Consider the following 23,418-nt stretch of genomic DNA (forward strand, 5'->3'; position numbering starts at 1 on the left):
TCGGGCCCATTCTGATCGTCAGGCTCGTTCGGGTCGTTGGGTCTGTCTAGATCATCAGGCCCATCTGGGTCATTGGGCCTGTTTGGGTTGTCGGGCTTGTTTGGTTCATCGAGCCCTTACTGGTTGTTGGGTCTGTCTGGATCATCGGGCTCGTCTTGGTCGTTGGGCCTGTTTGGGTCGTTGGGTCCATTTGGGTCATCGGGCCCGTCTGGGGCGTAGAGCCTGTTCAAGTCGTCAGGCCCGTCCGGGTCGTTGAGTCGTCCGGGTTGTTAGGCCCATAAGGGTCGTCGGGCCCATTCGGGTCGTTGGGTTTGTTTGGATCATCGGGCCCGTCCGGGTCTTGAGGCTCGTTCGGGTTGTCGGGCCCATCCTTGTCATCGGGCTCATCCTGGTCATCGGGACCGTCCGGATCGCCAAACCCATTGTCTAAAAACATTGAGTTCCCTTGTCTTTGAAAGACTTGGTACATAAGAACTCAAGAAACTTACTATTTTCTTCTTTGAAATTAAGTTTGTCTTTGTTTAAGTTCTTAATTGTGTAACCTGGCCTAATTAAGTGTCTTAGGAGAGCCTTAGGTGTTCTCTCATATCTTAATTAGAACCTTAATCGAATAGTAAAGTGCTTTAGACGTTGAGCGTGTCTTGTAATACCAAGCCTCACCTTAGACTTGTTTAGCTTAGCATTTTTAATTGCGTTATTGCTTTTCTTGTTTAGTATTAGAGTGTGTCATCTTAGTCTTTGATTTAAATTCAGTTAAGAAGTCTTGTGTAAGAACATTGAGTTCCCTTGTCCAGGAAAGTCATGGTACATAAGAACACAAGAAACATACTATCTACTTCTTTGAAATTAACTGTGTCTTTGCTTAAGTTCTTAATTATGTAACCTGGCCTAATTAAGTGTATTGGGAGAGCCTTAGGCGTTCTCTCATCTTTTAATTAGATCTTTAAACAAATAGTAAAGCTCTTTAGAGGGTTAGTGTGTCTTGTATTAACAAGACTCACCTTAGGGTCATTTCGCTTAGCATCTTTAATTGCTTTATTGCTTTGTTCTTGTTTAATAGCTTATTGTATGTCATCTTAGTCTTTGATTTAGTTTCAATTAAGAAGTCTTGTGTAAGAACATTGAGTTCCCTTGTCTTCGAAAGACTTGTTACATAAGAACTCAAGAAACTTATTATCTACTTCTTTGAAATTAAGTTTGTCTTTGTTTAAGTTCTTAATTGTGAAACCCGACCTAATTAAGTATCTTGGGAGAGCCTTAAGTGTTCTCTCATCTCTTAATTATAACCTTAAAAAAATAGTAAAATGCTTTAGACAGTGATTGTGTCTTGTGTTAACAAGCCTCACCGTAAGGTTGTTTAACTTAGCATCTTTAATTGTTTTATTGTTTTGTTCTTGTTTAGTAGCTTAGCGTGAGTCATCTTGGTCTTTGATTTAATTTCAATTAAGATGTCTCGTGTAAGAACATTGAGTTTCCTAGACTGGAAAGTGTTCGTACATAAGAACTCGAAAAACTTACTATCTACTTCTTTGAAATTAAGTTTGTCTTTGTTTAAGTTCTTAATTGTGTAACTCGGCTTAATTAAGTGTCTTGGGAGAGCCTTAGGTGTTCTCTCATCTCATAATTATAACCTTAAACAAATAGTAAAGCGCCTTAGATGGTGAGTGTGTCTTGTATTAACAAGCCCCACCTTAGGGTCGTTTATCTTAGCATCTTTAATTGCTTTATTGATTTGTTCTTGTTTAGTAGCTTAGTGTGTGTCATCTTAGTCTTTGATTTAATATCAATTAATAGGTCTTGTGTAAGAACATTGTGTTCCATTGTCTAGGAAAGACTTGGTACATAAGAACTCAAGAAACTTACTATCTACTTCTTTGAAATTAAGTTTGTCTTTGTTTAAGTTCTTAATTGTGTAACCCGGCCTAATTAAGTGTCTTGGGAGAGCCTGAGGTGTTGTATCATCTCATAATTATAACCTTAAACAAATAGTAAAGCACTTTAGTGGGCGGTTAGCTTAACATCCCTTATCACTTGCACTAGAGGATAAGAAATGATTAATTAATAAATTTTAAAATAGAAAAGTATTAAGGAGCTCCCCACTTTTTTTCTTTATGTCCCACATATTTATCTATCTAATTTGATCGATTTTTTTCCTCAAGCCAAGCACCTAGTGCAAGCAATAAGGGTTGATTTTTGTAACTTATAATCAAATTTTTTAGGTACAAGGGATACATCCTGTTGGATGATTAAAAAAAGATATATTAATAAATTTTAAAAAATTGTGTCAAAAGTAATACACAACTCTCCACTTATTTATTTGTTTATTATTTGCCACTAGTTTGACCTATTTTTTTTCTAGCTAGTCATCTGGTGCAAGTAATAAGAGTTGATTTTTGTTAACTGATAATCAAATTCAGGGTACATTAGACGTACATCCCATTGATGATATAAAAAAGATTGATTAATGCATCTTTTTGAAAATTTATTAATACATCTTTTTTTTATCATCCAATGGGATATATGTCTAATGTACCCCGAATTTGATTATCAGTTAATAAAATCAATTCTTATTACTTGCACCAAGTGGCTGGCTAGAAAAAAAAAATAGGTCAAACCAAAGACAAATAAGTGGGGAATAATAAATAAATAAGTGGAGAGTTGTGTATTACTTTTGGTACAAGTTTTTGAAATTTATTAATACATTTTTTTTATCATCCAATAGGATGTATCTCTTGTGTACCTCAAAAATTTGATTATAAGTTACAAAAACCAACCCTTATTGCTTGCACTAGGTGCTTGACTTGAGGAAAAAAATAAACCAAACCAGATAGACAAATAAGTGGGACATAAAGAAAAAAAGTGGGAGCTTCCTAATACTTTTCTTACAAATTTTTTAAATTTATTGATCAATCTTTTTGTTATCATCCAAAGGGATGCACTTATTATGTACCACAAATTTGATTATAAGTTACAAAAATCATCCCTTATTACTTGCACTAGGTAACTGGCTTGAAGAAAAAAAAATGGCCAAATAGATAAGCAAATAAGTGTGGCATGATATACAAATAAATGGGATGGGAAGCAACGTATCATTTTTCGTATTATGTTTTAAAATTTACTAATAAATCTTTTTTTATCCTCCAATGAGATGCACGCTTATGTACCCCGAATTTTATTACAAGTAACAAAATTCAACCCTTATTGTTTGAACTAAGTGGCTGGTTTGAAGAAAAAAATTGGCCAAACCAAATAGGCAAATAAGTGGCACACATAGGACAAACAAGTGGGGAGTTGCATATTAGTTTATGTACAATTTTTTAAAATTTACTAATCAATCTCTTTTTTCATCATCCAATGAATGTACCTCTTATCTAACCGAATTTGATTATAAGTTACAAAAATCAACCCTTATTGTTTGCACTAACGAGATAAGCAAATAAGTGGGGCATAATAAATAATTAAGATTAAGTGGGGACTGCGTATACCTTTTTGTACAATTTTTTTAAAATTTTTAATAAATATTTTTTTTTATCATCCAATGGGATGTACATGTACCCTAATTTGATTATAAGTTCATAAAATCAACCTTTATTCCTTGCACTATGTGGCTGACTTAAAAAAAAAATAGACCAAAAAAAATAGTCAAAAAAGTGGGGCATGATAAACAAATAAGTGGAGAGTTGTGTTTTATTTTTTGTACAATTTTTTAAAATTTACTAATCAATATTTTTTTATTATCTAATGGGATGTACCCTTATGTACTCCGAATTTAATATAAGTTTCAAATATCAAGCCTTAATGTTTTCAATGGGTGGCTGACTTGAAAAAAAAATATAGTCCAAACCAGGGAATGTGTAATACTCTTCGTACAATTTTTTCAAAATTTATTAATCAATCTTTTTTTTTTATCATCCAATGGATGTACTTCTAATGTACCTGGAATGTGATTATAAGTTATTAAAATCAACTCTTATTACATGTACTAGGTGGTAGGCTTGAAGAAAAAAATAGGTCAAACAAGATAGACAAATAAGTGGGGCACAAAGAACAAAAAGTGGTGAGCTGCTTAATATTTTTCTTGCAATTTTTTTAAATTTATTGATCAATCTTTTTTTGTTATCATCCAAAGGGATGCATTTCTTATGTACCACAAATTTTATTATAAGTTACAAAAGACATCCTTTTTACTTGCACTAGGTGACTGGGTTGAACAAAAAAAATAAGCCAAAACAGATAGGCAAATGAGTGGGGCATAATAAACAAATAAATGTGGAGTCGTGTAATACTTTTCGTTACAATTTTTTAAACTTTATTAATTAATCTTTTTTTTATATTATCTAATGTGATGCACTTCTAATGTACCTCGAATTTGATTATAAGTTCATAAAATCAACCTTTATTAATTGCACTAGGTGGCTGACTTGAACCAGAAAAATAGGCCAAATAAGATAGGCAAATAAATGGGGCATATAAACAAATAAGTGGAGAGCTGCTTGTTACTTTTTGTACAATCTTTTAAAATTTACTAATCAATTTTTTTTTATCATTGAATGGGATGCACCCTTATGTACTTCGAATTTTAATATAAGTTACAAATATCATGCTTTATTGCTTTTAATAGGTGGCTGACTTGAAAAAAAAATATATAGTTCAAATCATATAGGTAAATAAGTGGGGAGATGCATAATACTCTTCGTAAGAATTTTTAAAATTTATTAATCAATCTTGTTTTTTATCATCCAATGTACCCCGAATTTGATTATAAGTTAATAAAATCAACTCTAATTACTTACATCAGGTGGTTGGCTTGAAAAAATAAAATAAAAAATAGGCCAAATCAGATAAACAAATAAGTGGGAAATAATAAAATAAGTGGAGAGCTACGTACAATTTTTTAAAATTTATTAATATGTCTTTTTTTATCATCCAATAGGATGTACATCTTATGTACCACGAATTTGATTATAAGTTAAAAAAATCAACACTTATTGTTGGCAATAGGTGGCTGGCTTGAAGTAAAAAAATAGGTCAAATCAGATGGGACACAAAGAACAAAATGTGAGTAGTTGCTTAATACTTTTCATACAATTTTTAAAAATTCATTAATCAATCTTTTTTTGTTATCATCCAAAGAATGCACTTCTTATCTTCTTATGTACCACAGATTTATTATAAGTTACAAAATTCATCATTTATCACTTGCACTAGGTGATTGGCTTGAAGAAAAAAATAGGCCAAACCAGATAGACAAATGAGTGGAACATAATAAACAAATAAGTGTGGAGCTACGTAATACTTTTCGTACAATTTTTTAAACTTTATTAATCAATTTTTTATATTATCCAATGGAATATATAAGTTAATAAAATCAACCCTTATTAGTTGCACTATGTGGCTGACTTGAAAAAAAAAATAGGTCAGACAAGATAGGCAAATAAGTGGGACATGATAAACAAATAAGTTTAGAGTTGCGTGTTACTTTTCGTACAATTTTTTAAAATTTATCAATCAATCTTTTTTTATCATCCAATGGAATATACCTCTTATATATCCCGAATTTGATTATAAGTTATCAAAATCAATCCTTGTTGGTACTAGGTGGTTGACTTGAAAAAAAAAAAATAGGTCAAACCAAATAGAGAAATGAATGGGGCACAAAGAACAAAAAGTGGGGAGCTAGTTAATACTTTTCTTACAATTTTTTAAAATTTAGTGATCGATCTTTTGTTGTTATCATCCAAATGGATGCACTTCTTATGTACAAAAATATATGATTTGACGTATTTTTTTCTTCAAGCCAGCCACCTAGTGCAAGCAATAAAGGTTAATTTGTGTAACATATAATCAAATTCGTGTAACATAAGAAGTATATCCCATTAAATGCTAAAAAAAGATTGATCTATAAGTTTAAAAAAAAATTACAAAAAGTAATGTGCAGTTCCCCGCTCATTTGTCATCGATCGAGACTTAGATTGCAGATCTGATTTGACATTTCTTTTTCAAGTCATCCACCTAGTGTAACCAATAAGGTTGATTTGTGTAATTTATAATCAAATTTGTGGTACATAATAAGTACATCCCATTGGATTACAAAAAATGTCTGATCAATAGATTTTAAAAAATTGTAACAAAAGTAATACGCAACTCCCCACTTTTTTTATTGTGCTTATTTTCCTATGTAGTTTGACCTTTTTTTTTTCAAGTTAGTTATTCAATGCAAGCAATAAAATTGATTTTTTTGACTTGTAATCAAATTCGTGGTACATAAGAAGTACATCCCATTATATAAAAAACATAAGATTGATTAGTAAGTTTAAAAAAATTGTACAAAAAGTAATTTGCAATTCTCCACTCATTTGTTCATTATTCCCCATTTATCTCGTAGATATGATTTGACCTATTTTTTTTTTCAAGTCAGCCACATAGTGCAAGCAATAAGGGTTGATTTGTGTAACATATAATCAAGGCTTAAATACCTTTTTAGTCCTCATTTTCGTAGTGTTTGTTGTGGATGGTCCTTATTTTGACAGAATGTTTAAAATGGTCCTCATTTTTATAGAATGTTTAAAATGGTCCTCATTTTCGCAATTCGTGTTTTATTTGGTCCTTTTCTGTAACGCCGTTTAAATCATTAACGGAGCATTGTACAGGTGGCACAGTTTGTATTAGGGTGTATTACGTGTACAGTACAGGTGGCTAATTAACTTTAATTTTTTCAATTTAGGAGAAATTTTGCAATTAGGGAAATTTCTTCATCTTTGTCTTTCTTGAGCTCGGAATGAAGTGGAGAGTCAAGCATTGTATTGCATTTTGACTTTCTTTAAACTTCGTTCAATTTCACTTTTGCCAAACATTGATGTATGCATTTTGATGAGGATGAATTGATGTTATGAATTTAACTTCTTTCAGACTTAGATCAATTTAATTTTTCCCAAGCCTAGATCAATACCACTTACTTCAATGCTTAGATTAAGATGTCATTTCGAACATGTTGGAACTAATATCAACATAATCAAACTAATTCATTTCTTCATTTAACAATAGTACAAAACATATTGGACTTTAAAATCATTAATCTGCCTCATTTGTGTCATGATGATGACATATTTTTATCAACATCACCATTCAAAAAAGTTGCAGTCCACATTATTGGAACCACTACTCTGTAAATCAATAAACTAAAAATTAAAACCAATTTATTATTAACACAAAAATAGAAACAGATTGTACCCAAAATTTTACCAATATTCTTTGGAGTTCTTGTCATCCTCAAAGCTGCCATCTCTTCACAGCTACAAATCGGGTCATTTCTCGTTGAACCACCAACAGTGCACGAAGTGATACAACACGGTTGCCTCCAACAATTACAACCAGAGGTAAAGGAAGAAGATTGGGACCGTAACATAACTATATAATGGGATGGCAGGAAGAAGAAGATTGCATCAACACCAATTGGGAATGGAGGAACAAGATTGCTAAAACTCACTGATAGAGGCCGTACCCCACCAAATTAAAACATATTAAATGCAGTACATGAAAGTGAACCAAGTCGTCTCCCAACAACCAATATTTTCATTCAAAGCGAATTTTCCAGATGAACACAACAATAAAAAACAGGGGGGGTTGGCAGACAGATTCGGAATGCTAATCAATAGATTAATTTAAATGCTACAGTGACTAAAACCGTATTGACATCCCTGATTCAAACACAATTTCACTTATCATAGGCCACCAAATTAACACCAACCCTGCCTTGTCTCAATCCACTAGATAAAAATTCACTAAGCGAAAATTACAATCTAGCTTCATTATGCAATTAAGCAATGCACACATCCTTAAATTCGTGACAGCCAAGCTACATACATTAAGCATGAACGTATCTTAAACAAAACACATGCAATTACTCTGTAAATTAAGCATTGACAGATTCACCACATGCATTCCACGAATTCAGAACAAAACATGGCAGATTTCACAAAACAAGCACAACCTCAAAGCTTCATTGCATTTTTCATCAAGGAGTCAATACACGAATTTAGCTAGACATGGAAATGAGTAATTAAACACTTCAAAACTGAAATCATAAAAATCAGAACCAAGAACCCTAACTTATCAAATCTGAAAACGCAATTTAAGAGCAAAAATTGAGATTTCAAAGCTTAAATGGAATGCAAAACGGTGATATCATATATAAATGCGAAAACCCCATGAATGGGTATTGTTCCAAGTCAATAAAACCCACAAAAAGAACTGTCCAAGCAAGAAAACGAATTCAAAACGTAAAACCCTCAATGGGTGCTGTCAAATATGCATAAAAACGGTAAAAATGAGCCAAAAACGTGAAAAACCGCAAGGTGGGCATCCATGGAAGCTTGGAGAACGAAAATGGAGGTTTTTAAAGAGAGGTTGAAGATGATGGAGCGGCTGGCCTCCTTCATGCAGACCTAATTTGTGGTCATATCACCCCCTGCCACTCAGAATTACAAAACTGCCATTATGAGCAGCAGAATTACAAAAATGCCACTCTGGGCCTCAAATGTTGACCCATTCACTTTGCTGACGTGGAAATGACATGGAAATGATGTGGCAATGATGTGGAAAGTTTCTTCAACTAAATATTAATGTCCAAGCTCCAAAATTGCTTCACCCAAATACCTAAAAATAATTAAAAACAAAAATTAGGCCAAATAATGTGAAATTAGTCCAAATTCGGAACAATGGCCCAATAAAGCCCAACAGATGAAAAACACTCTAATGATGAACAATTAAGCACTTATCAATTGTCTAATGGGTACACAAAGACTAGTGAAATGGAAGAAAATAATGACTCATCACTCACCAATTGCCCAAACATTCCTTACCAAAACCCTAGCTCACTTATTTAACCCCAAATATTTAATTACCACACTTGTACAGTACACGTAACACACCCTAATACAAATCCTACCACCTGTACAATGCTCCGTTAATGATTTAAACGGCGTTACAGAAAAGGACCAAATAAAACACGAAATGCGAAAATGAGGACCATTTTAAACCTTCGTTAAAAATGAGGACCATTTGCAACAAACACTACGAAAATGAGGACCAAAAAGGTATTTAAGCCTATAATCAAATATGTGTTACATAAGAAGTACATCCTATTGAATGACAAAAAAAAAATGATCTATAAGTTTAAAAAATTTATACAAAGAGTAATATGCAGTTCCCTACTCATTTGTTCATTGTTCCCCACTTGATTACATATCTGGTTTGACTTATTTTTTTTTTCAAGCCAGCCACCTAGTACAACCAATAAGGGTTGATTTGTGTAAGTTATAATCAAATTCGTGGTACATAAGAAGTAAAGTACATCACATTTAATGACAACAAAAGATTGTTTAGTAAATTTTAAAAAATTGTATGAGAAGTAATACGTAGTTACCCACTTATTTACTAATTGTGTCCCACTTATTTGGCCTATTTTTTTTTGTCAAGTCAATCATTCTGCAAGCAATAAGGGTTGGTTTCTATGACTTGTAATCAAATTTGTGGTACATAAGAAGTGCATCCCTTTGGATGATTAGTAAATTTTAAAAAATTGTACGAAAACTAATACGCAGTACCCCACTTATTTTTTTTTATTTTTTTTACTGTGCCTCACTTATTTGTATATCTGGTTTGACCTTTTTTTTTTCAAGTTAGTCATTCAATGCAAGCAATAATGACTTATTGTTTTGACTTGTAATAAAATTCGTGGAACATAAGAAGTACATCCCATATGATAACAAACAAAAAAGATTTATTAGAAGGTTAAAAAATTGTACAAAAAGTAATATGCAGTTCGTCACTCATTTGTTCATTGTTTCCCATTTTGATTGCAGATCTGATTTGACCTTTTTTTTTTCAAGTCAACCACCTATTGCAAGCATAAGGGTTGATTTGTGTGACTTATAATCAAATTTGGAAATTTGGGATACATAAAAAGTACATCTCATTAGATGACAACAAAAGATTTATTAGTGTTAACACCTAATTTCATCCGGGCATATAAAAGATATTTTTAACAATAAAAAAATAATAAATGATAAATAGCAATGAAAAAAGAGTAAAAATAAGTGAAATAAAAAGTAATAAGAAGAAATAAAAATAAAAAATAATAATAATAAAATAAAATGGAAAAAAAATGATTGGTTGAATTAATTAAAAATAACGGAAACTTTTTCTTTCACCACACCTCATTTTTTTCTTTTTTTTTTACTCGTAATTAGGGATGGCAACGGGGCGGGACGGGGACGGGTTTCGCTATCCCATACCCATCCCCGCATAAAAAATTCATCCCCATCCCCATACCCAAACCCAACGGGTATCAAACTTTTGTCCTATCCCCATCCCCAACGGGTAACGGGTATAAACTTGTACCCGTACCCGTACCCGTGTTCTAACTATTTCAATATTAATTTTTATAAAAGAAAATAAATTACGGTAAAGAAAACATAATATTATCAAATATTCAATATTAGGAGGATGATTATTTCTTCCATATCAAATACTTTGAAATAAATTATAATTGTCTACATTTTAGATTAGAATACCAAATAAAATTTCATGAGAACCAAAACATTTATTAAATTTGCAAACTACAACAATGATGAAACTTAGTTGATAAAATTAAAAATTATTTCAAAAAAATATAAAAGGAAAACAAATATTCAAATTAAAATATATTTTAAATGTTTGTTTACTTCAATCTTTTAAATTCTAATGAATCTCTTTTTTATAGACTAATAAAAGTTATAATACATCACTTGATCAAAATGACACAAAGAACAAATAATAAACATAATAATAAAATGTTGACATAGATTTTGTATCTTTTGAACTTCAATATATGTTGGATAGTGACAAATAAATATTCATAGCAATTACATTAAATTTTTATATTGTAGTAAATAAAATTTATTTATAAAATTAAAGTGAAAAAAGTACAGTATGATTAATAATGAGTTATAAAATAACAAATAATTAGATAGAGTATATCGAAATATTATTTTACATTATGAAAATAAACAATAAATAAAAATATTAAAAAACTAACAAATGTGTGTTTTAGAAATAATTTGAGAGACTATTGAAAGAAATTGCACAAAGGAAATCAAATGTATAATTAAGGTATGATAAGATGAAAATTACCTTAGAGAATTAATTATTAAATTATGTTTGAAGTGGTTAAAATTAAATAGAAATATCATTAGTGACCAAAAAATTTGTCATTAAATTACAAATAAATTAGTAATTAAATTGGTCATTAAATCAAGTACCGATTCGATCATTGAATCGGTCACTAATTTAATCATTGATTCAGACAATAAATCAATTACTACCACCAATGACGAAAAATAGTGACTGATATGGGTTAATGACTAAATCAGTCACTATTTCACGTTTTTCTTGTAATGAATTATCATGTACTATTCCTAAATATCATTATATATATATATATATATATATATATATATATATATATATATATATATATATATATATATATAACTTTAACCACTTCAAACATAATTTAAAGTGAAAAAATTACAGTATGATTAATAATGAATTATAAAATAAAAAATAATTAGATAGAATATATCAAAATATTTTTTTACATGATGAAAATAAACAATAAATAAAAATATTAAAAAACTAACAAATGTGTGTTTTAGAAATAATTTGAGAGACTATCGAAAGAAATCGCACAAAGGAAATCAAATGTATAGTTAAAGTATGATAAGATGAAAAATATCTTAGAGAACTAAGAAAACTTTTCAAATATCAACATATATACTCAATGGTTGAAAAATAACGAAAATTATTTTAATGAAACAAAAGAGTTATTCAGATTAAACAAAAATTAATAATAATAATAATAATAATAAGTAAATAATTTTTGTTATATTACCTTAAATTGAGAGTATAAACATTCTCATATGAAAGAAAAATATATAATAAATAAAAATATTAAAAAATAATAGAAATATTCAGATGTGAGGCATAATTTTTTTTTTAATTAACATACATCATTTTAACATAATTACATAAAGGTTATGATAAGATAAAAAATATATTGGAGATGCGAATAAGTTTCATGACAAACCAAATAATTAAAAGAAATAAAAAAATAGAATATATATATATATATATATATATATGGTTACTTCATTAATTGTGAATATTTTAATAATTTAAACGAGAATGGAGATATGACGGGGACGAGTATTATGGCGGGGATATGTACATCCCCATACCCATCCTCATACCCAACTGAAAATGTCAGGGATTCCCCATACCCATATCCAGTCAATGCAGGTATTCCCGTCAAAACGGGGACGGATTCAGGCAATACCCACGGGAACGGGTTTATTTGCCATCTCTACTCGTAATCCAATTCCTATTTCGATTCACACCTCTTTATTTATTTTCTTTCTTTTCTCTCTCACCCAAAAACCTATTCACGTTCCCACATTACACACGCCGCTCACCCCCACTCTTTATTTTATTTTATTTTATTTATTTATATTTGTCTCATCCACTTTTTCTCTCACCTCACATTCACTCACGGGACCCACACATCACTCATTTCCTAATCTAACACTCACATGCACTCACCTCCCACAACACTAACCCAAATAGAGATGGCAAATAAATCCGTGCCCGTGGGTATCACCCGAACCCGTCCTCGTTTTGACGGGGAATCCCCGCTTTGACTGGGTATGGGTATGGGTATGGGTAATACCCGAAATTTTCAACTGGGGATGGGGATGGGGATGGGGATATATATATACCCGCCCAAATACCCGTCCCCGCTTAAATTACTAAACTATTTATAATTTATTAAATAATCTAAAAAATATATATAAATAAATAATATATTTACACATAAAATATAATATAATATAATATAATATAGTATATATACATATAAATAAAATATACTTTTATATATATATATATATATATATATATATATATATATTTACACATATACATGTAATATAATATAATATAATATACATATAATATATATACATAATAATATAATATAATATATATAATATATACGTATAAAACAAATTAATCATTTAACTAGTGAGATCTTTTATAAACAAATTTATAACATTACAAATTTATAAAAATTTAAAAGAAATATATATATATATATATATATATATATATATATATATATAAAAGCATAAAATATCTACGCATATACATATAATATATATACATAATAATATAATATATACTTAAAATAAATATATATCTATAAATATATATATATATATATATATATATATATATATATAAACATAAGATATCCACACATATAATATATATACATAGTAATAATAATATAATATATAATATAATATAATATATATAAACATAAGATATTCACACATATAATATATATATACATAGTAATATAATATATAATATAATATAATATAATATATATATATATATATATATATATATATATATATATATATATATATATATATATATATATCATATTTCTCATTCTCTTTGTTTTTTGTTATACACTTTGTTTACTCTCTCAATTGTCTGGTTTGTTTTTCAACATTTAATTTTGAAGGTAATTTTTCTTCTTCTTATTACATAATTTTTACTCTCTGTACATGGTTATGTTCAAATAGGTGTTCCTCAATTTCATTCTATGAAATAATTTTTAGGTTACACATTTGATTATCTTTATTTATTTATTTATTTTCATGAAAATGTTTGACTCTTATTTTGTAGCTCTTCTTTTTGTTACTTTGGTTATACACTTTTTTACTCTCTTTTAATTGTTTGGCTTGTTCTTTAAGGTTTAAGCAGATCTTCAAGGTACTTTTTCTTTTATCATAATCTTAATTATACATTTTTTTTCCGTTATGTTATGTTCAAATGGATATTCTCAAATTTGGGTGGTCACACATTTAATTATCTTTACTCCTTTATGATAATGAATCTGATGAAGAAGGTACATTATATTCTAGTAATTAAAATTTTCAATTTCAATTATTATATCATATCTAATTTTTCATTTTTTTTCTATGTGTAGGTGGATCGAATGCAAATGAAACCACTGATCATTTGTAAAATTAATAAATATTTTGGTTATTATAAAATTTTAGTAATGTGTAATTTTTTAGCTTTTATATAATTATTTGAATTTTATTTAGTTGTTATTTGATACTTTAATTTGAGATTTATACTATTATAATATTTTTCTTAATATTTGACATCATGAAAATCAAAAAGAGTATGTTATTTTAATATTGAATATTTTGATAGTATCATGATTCCGTTGGTGTGATTTTTAAATTTTTTTTATAAAAAATATTTAATTGATATATGGAACAATAAAAAAATGGGTATGGGTATGGGTATAAGAAAATACCCGTTACCCGGTGGGGATGGGGATGGGTCAAAAGTTGTATACCCGTTGGGTTTGGGGATGGGGATGGGGATGAATTTTTATTATGGGGATGGGGATGGGATCATGATACCCGTACCCGCCTCGTCCCGTTGCCATCCCTAAACCCAAACCACGCACACACTAACTCACACTTAGACATGTCAAAGTCAGCCAACCCGTGTGAGCCGGGTTGGCTCACCACGAGCCGGGTTGAAAATGAGTGAACCCAACCCGACTCACTTTCTGGTGAGCCAGAAATTTTGTAACCCGGCTCAACCCACCACGGGTTGGTGGGTTAAGTGGGTTGGCTCACCAACCCACCTAAAAAAATTTTTTTTTTTTTTTAGTATTCAAATATTTAAATAAATTTTTAAGTAACCCCTGAGATAACAATCATAGTAAAATAAAAAATCAATGTTTTGATCATGCTCACCACCAATATATGAAGAATTATTTCCAAGAAAGTATCTATTAGTCTAAGAAAGCATGACTAATATTACAAATTTTTTGTCATGCTATTCAACAAAATATAAATAAAAAACTATACATTTTTTTCATGTTAATTTAGAAAAAATTATTTATAAGACGGTTACTTGAGTAATTTACTATAAAGATTATAGTTAAAGATTAAAGTAACAACATATATATATATATATATATATATATTAACAATCAAATTAATTAAACATTCAAACTATTCAAATATAATTAAGCAACATTCTAACATTTAAAAAAATATTAAATTGTGAACAAATATAAAAGAAGTAGTAAATAATTATTTAAAAAATTAAAAAGAAATTAAAAAATAAATTAAAAAAATTAAAAGAAAATATAAAAAAATGTTGGTGGACCAGGTTGCTTCACGGGTTGAAACCCATTTTGACATCTCTACTCACACTAACCCTAACCCAACACACACCTCATAGTAACACCCATGCATGCGCCACTCTCTTTACTTTCTCACATTCACGTAAAACACACACTCACCGCCGCACACAGCACTGCACCTCACACACTCTCTCACCGCACCTCACAAACCTGCACCACATTCACTCACTAACTCTACGCTCTCCCACATACACTATCTAATCTAACTAATCAATAACTAACTCACACTACGCACAGCACCTAATTAATTCCCCAACACCTGACGCTTCATCACTCTAAAGAAAAACAGAACGCATATAAACCTACATATATCCAAAACTCTCTCAGGGCATAACCCACACCAACCCACGCTTCATGGGTCTCCTTCTTCCTCTTCACCACACAATTCCTCCATGTTCTCTGAAACCTATTCACGTTCCCCACCCTCCATCATCACCAATTCTCTGAGACCACCAACGCGGAGCTTCTTCGGAATTCCCCTTCCTTCTCCGAAAATCCCATACGACGGCCCTAATTCAACAAAAATCATCTTGTTCCTTCCGATTTCCTCCATCCGCAGCGCAATTGTGACGAAGCCACCTGCAGAAAACGTGACCACCACCGTTCAACTGTCCCTGTCATTTCCGGTGGATCTCCCTCACCAGCGGCCATCGCAAGCCATTTCGCATCCGCAAGTAGATTCTGCATCCGTGACTTCACAACAATTAGAATTCGTGGCATTCTCTTTGTCTGCCTTTCTTGAATTAGCAAGGTGAACAAAGGGTTTCAATATCCCAGTAACCTGGTAATTCTTTATCCCTCTTTGCCTCTTGTTCTTTTTTGTTTTTGTTTAATAATCTGAAAATGTTTGAGTATTAATGATTAATTCAAAATTGTTGATGTTCTGCGGTTGATTCCATGTGGCCGGTGTGTATTGGGGTCTATCGATAGAGAGTGGGGTTTTCTAATTTGTGTTTGCATAAGTGATTTTGGTGGTTGTTTTAAAAAAAAATTGGTCATTTTGATCAATTTACTACAAAAATAATTAGTTTACTAATGATTTGATTTTTTTATTTATTTTTAACTTTTATATAATTTTTAAAGTTTATATATTTTTTTTAAAAATAAATTTTTAATAATTTGATTAAAATCATTTTAAATAAAATTTTGTTAAAATTTTGATATTTTAAAATTTAAAATTTAATTATTTCATTTTATTATAAAATTTGGTTAAAATTATTAAAATTTTGATATTTTAAAACTTAATATTTTAGATTTTATTATTACATTTTGTTATAAAATTTACAATAATAAAGTTTGATTAAAAATATTTTAAATAAAATTTTATAAAAATTTTTATACTTTAAAACTTATATTTTAAATTTTATTGTTTCATTTTATTATAAAATTTACAATAATAAAATTTTATTTAAAATATTTTTAATCAAATTATTAAAATATTATTTTAAAAAATATTTATATAAAATTTTAGAAATTATTATAAAAGTTAAAACAAATAAAAGAGAAATAAAATCATTAGTCAAATCTGTTATGTAATTAATTAATAAACTGATTCGTCTTTGTAATAAATAAATCAAAACAACTCAATTTTATAAAAAAACTAGTTAAATTATTAGTAAACTAAACCTACCATTTAATTAATTAATAAATTGTTCCATTTCTGTAATAAATGTGTCGAAACCACCCATTTTTGTAAAAGAACCGATTTTGGTGAAGTCCTGTTTTTCTGGTGTGGGAAATTTGGAAAATAAATGAATGTATTGTGTGTAATAGACTTCATTTTAGTTTTGATACTATTTCATTAATATAATTTTGGATTGTTATATTCATGTTGAAAGTTGTGTATCTGTGATAATGCGTAAGTTTGAAAATTTTGTTTAAATGAAGTCAAGTTACTTAATTTGGATTGGAATGTTTTTCAGAGAAGTAGTTTCATATGTTAGGTTAACTCAATTCATTAGTTGCGCACCCCAATTTTTATACATTGCACCTTTGTTCATTTACCTTTGTACCCACTGTAAATGCTTACACCCTATCGGATTGTTAATTAGAAATTTATGCCGTCTGCAGTCCTGTTTTAGCTATCGCAGCCATGTTTTATGCTTCATTTGGTTTTATGTTTTTTATATATAAATTCATTTTTCTCTTTTAAATCAAAATATTTTTATAAATAAAGTTTGATTATCATGTCTAGTCTCGGACTTGTTTCATAATTAAATTTTTTTTTAAATAAATTTTGATTATTGTGTCTAGTCTCGGACTTGTTTGATGATTAAATGTTTTTTTTAAATAAAGTTTGATTATCATGTCTGGTCTTGGAGTTGTTTGATGATTAAATATTTTTCTTAAATAAACTTTAATTATCATGTCTAGTATCGGAGTTGTTTGATAATTAAATGTTTTCTCTTAAAAAAACTTTAATTATCATGTCTAGTATCGGAGTTGTTTGATAATTAAATATTTTTTCTTAAATAAACTTTGATTATCATGTCTAGTCTCGGACTTACTTGATAATTAAATGTTTTTCTTAATTAAATGTTGTTCTTTATCATGTTGAGTCTCAAATTCACTTGATAAATAATAGTTATATATTAAAATTTAAAAAAAAAATAGTAATGATAAAAAGGGATATTAATCAAATTGATGTTTTTAATAATTTGTTTTTAGAAGAGAATTACATAACTCTGATTCCTCATTTTTATGAGAATACATAATTGCAAGGTCAAACACCTTATCAGGCCCTAAAATAAAATATTAATCAAATTGAAGTTTGTAATAATTTGTTTTTAAAAGAGAACTATATAACCGTGATTTCTCATTTATATGAGAATACGTAGGAGCAAGGTCAAACACCTTATCAGGCCCTAAATAAAATTTTAAAAAAATGTTTTCTTCATTCATATTAGTGTGTTTTGCTTGATTTTTGGGAAAAAATATTTAAAATCACATTATTTTTGCACACTTGATTAAAGGAAATCGGCTTAGGACGGACGTGTGGAATGCTAATACATTCCCTACACATAACCAACTCTCAGTCCAGATTCGGTTTCGCAGTCCATTTTTTAGGTTCTTCATAGTTTCCCAAAAACTATGGTGACAACTCCGTTATTAAATTCATATTTTAAAATGTTTTTTTTATGTTCGTCGTCCCGTCGCGATTTTTTTCGAGGTTGCGACAATTTGTAAATTTTAAAAAATTGCATGAAAAGTAATTCACTCATTGTGCCCCACTTATTGGCCTATTTTTTTTTCAAGTAGTCATTCAATGCAAGCAAGTATTAATTGTTGTGACTTGTAATCAAATTTGTGGTACAAAAGAAATAATGAATGATAAAAAAAAATTGATTAATAAATTTTAAAAAATTGTACGAAAGTTAATACGCATCAATGCAACATAAGAGTTGATTTTTGTGACTTGTAATCAAATTCGTGGTACATAAGTACATCTCATTGGATAACAAACAAAAGATTGATTAGTAACTTTACAAAAATTGTACAAAAAGTAATATGCAATTCTCTTTTCATTTGTTCACTGTTAATATGCAATTCTCCTTTCATTTGTTCACTGTTTCCCACCTATGTTGCAGGTACCTATTTTGTTTTTTTTTTCAAGTTAGTCGTCCAATGCAAAGGTTGATTTGTATAACTTATAATCAAATTCGTGGTACAATACATTCTATTGGATGATAAAAAAAATAATTATATGTAAATTTTAAAATATTGTACAAAAAATAATACCTAGCTTTCAACTTATTTGTTTATTGTGTCTCACTTATTTGCATATCTAGTTTGATCTATTTTTTTTCCCAAGTCAGTCCTTCAATGCAAGCAATAAGAGTTGATTTTTGTGTCTTATAATCAAATTCACGGAATAAAAAGTATATATTTCATTAAATGAAAAAAAAAGATTAATGAGTAAGTTTTAAAAAATTGTATGAACAAACTATACACATTCTCACTTATTTATTCAATGTTCCCCACTTATGTTGCAAATTTGTAAGTTTTAAAAATTGTATAAAAAGTAATATTCCACTTATGTTGCAAATTTAATTTTGCTATTTTGTTCTGCTCAGTAACCCGATGCAAACAATAAGGATTGTTCTTCTGAAAGCTAAATCTTTAAACCTCTTTAGTTTCCCCTTGAATATCTTTGTCAATTGATACTCGTGAACCCCCATAACCAAATTTAACGCCGTGAACTACACTACAATAACAACCAAATAAAAAAAATCATTTTATGGTAGATCAAAGAAAAAAGAGAGCTGACCCATAAATTTTTTTGTTTGTTGTGGATTCTAGATCTAAGATAGGTTATTTCAAATATTTAAAATCCCCGAAGTTTTGGAGCTCTTCCTTCGTAACATTATGCAATATCGTTTTGATTTGATTCACAAAACACCAACTACTTCATCACCGTTTCACGCAAAAGAAAAAAAATAAAAATAAAGAAACAACCTCAGTCAAAGTGCCTCCCAATTCTAAATTTCAGCTTACCCAATCCACAATAAAAAAAATTATAAATTAATTTTTATAAATCCACCTCAGCTGGGATTAAAAGTGAGTGAAATTTTTATATCAAAATAACATTTCCGAATGTTTAATCAATGCCAATCTATTATTCCCCCGAGTGTGGTGGACCCCACACCCTCCCATACTTCATTGGAGCCCAATTGCTCATTGTCAACACCTTCCATGTCGTAATCCCACCAGCCGTGGCCATTCGCATCTGCTCATAAAAATTGTACATTATAATGTCTGAGATTTCAACCCCATCGTCTAAACACAAAGCATATGTAAGCAATCATACAGTGATTATAATGAGGCCTTGGCCTTTTGTTGCTAGAGCCATTCTCGGTTAGTCTCTTTGGCTTCAACTTTGATTCACCTCCAAGAACTACCACATGCTTTCGTGCAGTTTGGCTCTCATTTCCACCTATGAGAAAAATGCCAGGAAGTGAAAACCCAAAACCTTAGCAGAAGAGGTCCAGCATGCCATTATATTGATTCAGATTTCTTATTGTTTAGTTGGAAACCATATAGCATCTTTATGTTGGCAGTTTCTCAAGAACCGTAAACAGTGTAAAGTACTTGTTTGTCTTACTTCTATTTATGTCCGTTCAATCTCAAACATTCATAGCAAATGGTTTCCGGATATATTTTCTGGCAAGCTATTACATTCACTCCAATTATGCAATAACTAGTCCTAAGTGTGAAAAGTTAAAACTACTGTGATTTAATAGTTATGGTCAAAATCGTGTCTGCAATCAAGGGAAGCGACAAAGGTTTCTAAACCCTCTATAGATATTTTACAACGAATCGCAAAAACCAAGCTAGCCACAGCAGAAAGGTGATTTTAGGATTAGACAGTCTTCTCAATCAGAACCACTACACAGCTGACCCTGTAATCCAATATAGACAAGAATCATCTTCTCCTAATCCCCCGATAATGTTGTCTACTTGTGTTTCATTTCTATTGATGTGTTCAAGGCGAAACAAATTTAATAGATGTAAAATATTGTTTTATTTAAACAAAATATCTTATCTCATTACTTGTTGCGGTAGATTATTGTTGTTGTAATTGTGAAATATGTATAGGTGGAAAACAATAACTAATCAAAACGTTGCATTTGAAAAATATCATTAATTTTGACAAAATAGATTAGTAATTTAGTAACAAATGTGGCAATTCATAAACATTAAGTCAAGTAGAGCTTCTCGACCATGACAAAATACTTGTGAAAGCCTCAACTAAAAGCAATGCAAGGTTAGGTTCCCACCTCTCACCGAACTCAGACCGAACATACATAGAGCCTTAGTCATACTAAATAGCAAAGTTCCCAAAGGAAAGCTTATTTCCTGACTTGAACAAGGGGAAAATGACGAAATCAGAGACCCAATTCTATTTTGATTTTCCAAAGATGGATTTAAATAGGTTCTCGGTAAAGATTTGAAGAAAAATAGACAACTAATTTTCTTATAAATACATGCTTTTAGGCAAAGAAGCTAATGTGCAACAGTTATTCAGGGAAGGTTCAGGCAAACAATACTAACTGGAATACTGGTTTGAAAATTTAACTAAGGATAATGGATAACAAATAAAATAGTAAATGTAAGAGTATTGATAAATAACTCCTTAAATAAATCTTTTTACCTCGGATCTGGCCTTCAGATAGTGGATATTCTGCCCACAAAAAGGGAAAATAAAACGAAATAAACGTAAAATGCTAAATTGAACTTTTAAGAACCCAAAAGGTCAAATTTGTTAGGACAGGGAAGCGAACCTTCAAACGGGGTTTTCCTTTTCTTTGAGTCTTGATTGTTATCCACAACTGAATTTTCTAATTCATCAACACCAATTTCACCGACAAAGTTTCTTTTGTCTTCTTCAGTGTGCTTGAAGCTTTCAAAAATCACCTTACTATCATTGTTCCTGTTTCCCTCCTTTTCAGTTTCATTGACAGTTCCATTTTCCTCGCATTTTCTTAAACCGAGAGGTGACAGAAAAGGCGTCGATTTCCCCTAACAAAGTAGAGAATTTCATTAAAAAAAATTATTGCTTTTTAAAATCGGAGAAAACGTGCAAATTATCAGTTTTTTTTTTTATGAAATATAGATGTTCACGATATTCAAAACTTAAATTCTGGAACATTGAATAAACTTGAGGTGCAACTGATCCAACAATTGCTAACCAAATACTGGAATAATTTTACCAATTAATTTTAATAAATGGAAATAAAATTGTTGAAAGAATAAGATGAAAAAACGATAAAAGAAAAATACCGGGACCGTTTGTGGAAGATGTGGAGATTTTTGCTGCTTGAAGGAGAGGAAGTTTGAAAGCGATGAATGCGTAGTATCGCTCTTGTGTGAAGCTTGATTTCCCGTTCTTCCTTCAGGACTGATTCAAACAAAATGCTTCATCACAAATTAATCAATTGTTTTGAAGTTTATGAACGAAACAGAGGTGACTCACAGAGGATTGCGTGGTAGGAGATTGCGGAACGTTGAAGCAATGGTTCGCTGCCCGAAAGCCCTAAATGACGTTTGGTTTTTTGAGTTCATCGCATTCGTGAAAACGCAAAGAACACTAGATTTTCAATTCGTTGTTGTGGTTTTTTTTTTTTTTTTTTCTTCTCTTCTCTTTTTCTCTATTAAACAAATCAAAATATGCAATTCTGAGGGTCACTGTCAAAGTTTTTCCGAGCGAAGAGGTAAAATTCAAAATTCTCTCCCTTCCCGCGCGCCAAAAGAAAAATTCAACTATATCTGTCTTTACGGATTTAATTATATTGGTTTTAAGGACACAAATTATTCGATTCAACTATTTAAACTTTTTAACTATTTCTTTAATCATTGAATTTAGTTTAAAATTTAAATTCAAACAAATGTAAAAAGAATAAACTAAATTAATTTATTCTTTTAGATTTATTTTTTTAGAAAAAATATTAAATAAAGAGTAGCTCCTAAACACTTCATGTCCAAAAACCAAGTATAATTACGTTATGTTAAAAATAAAGTTTTGTTAACTATAATAAATGTGTTGAACTCTACTAGGATTTCGGTGAAACATTATTAACAATGCATAAGAAAATATTAAATATAATTAAAATATCAATTTTTATGTCATTAAATAAGTAATAACAGAATTTTTTTATATAAAAAAACAAAAAATTTCACGGATTAATAACTACCTCTGTATATTCAAATAATTACTATTTATTATATATATATATATATATATATATATATATATATATATATATATATATATGAGTGTGTTTGTGTTTTCGTAAATATAATTGTATTTTTTTTTTCTGTGTGTCAAGAGTTTTTCATTTGAACTTCGGTCCCTGTATGTTTTTGCTTGATTTTTGTTATTTTTTTCAATTCTTCAGAAACTTTTTATTTCTTACAACATCTTGAAATAATTTCTCAGGCACTAAAGATAAATAATATACATGTCAGAGGCGTTGAGACAAAAAAGAAAAAGGAACTATAAAAAAAAAAAAGTACAATAATACTTTAAAAATTAAAAACACATTTAAACGTACACCCAACAACAATATGGTTCAATT

General features: G+C 29.7%; 1 protein-coding gene across 2 annotated transcripts; it reads right to left on the minus strand.

Annotated features, from left to right (window-relative positions):
- Positions 1–19,759: 19,759 nt before the first annotated feature.
- Positions 19,760–22,490, minus strand: LOC114192300 (RNA-binding protein). 2 transcript variants are annotated; one of them, XM_028081982.2, is made up of 6 exons: positions 22,317–22,486; positions 22,124–22,241; positions 21,625–21,862; positions 21,495–21,524; positions 20,151–20,276; positions 19,760–20,069 (listed from the first exon to the last, which is right to left on the minus strand). In XM_028081982.2, the coding sequence occupies exons 1-6, from the start codon at positions 22,403–22,405 to the stop codon at positions 19,945–19,947; spliced, it is 726 nt and encodes a 241-aa protein (XP_027937783.2). In that variant the 5' UTR covers positions 22,406–22,486; the 3' UTR covers positions 19,760–19,944. The 2 variants fall into 2 exon arrangements, with proteins under 2 accessions (XP_027937783.2, XP_027937784.2); XM_028081983.2 differs by lacking the exon at positions 21,495–21,524 and having other exon boundaries at positions 22,317–22,490.
- Between the last annotated feature and the right edge of the window lie 928 nt (positions 22,491–23,418).

This window comes from Vigna unguiculata, chromosome 7, assembly GCF_037176805.1.
Source record: "Vigna unguiculata cultivar grain cowpea cultivar isolate G323 ecotype 2 chromosome 7, ASM3717680v1, whole genome shotgun sequence".
Lineage (NCBI taxonomy): Eukaryota > Viridiplantae > Streptophyta > Magnoliopsida > Fabales > Fabaceae > Vigna > Vigna unguiculata.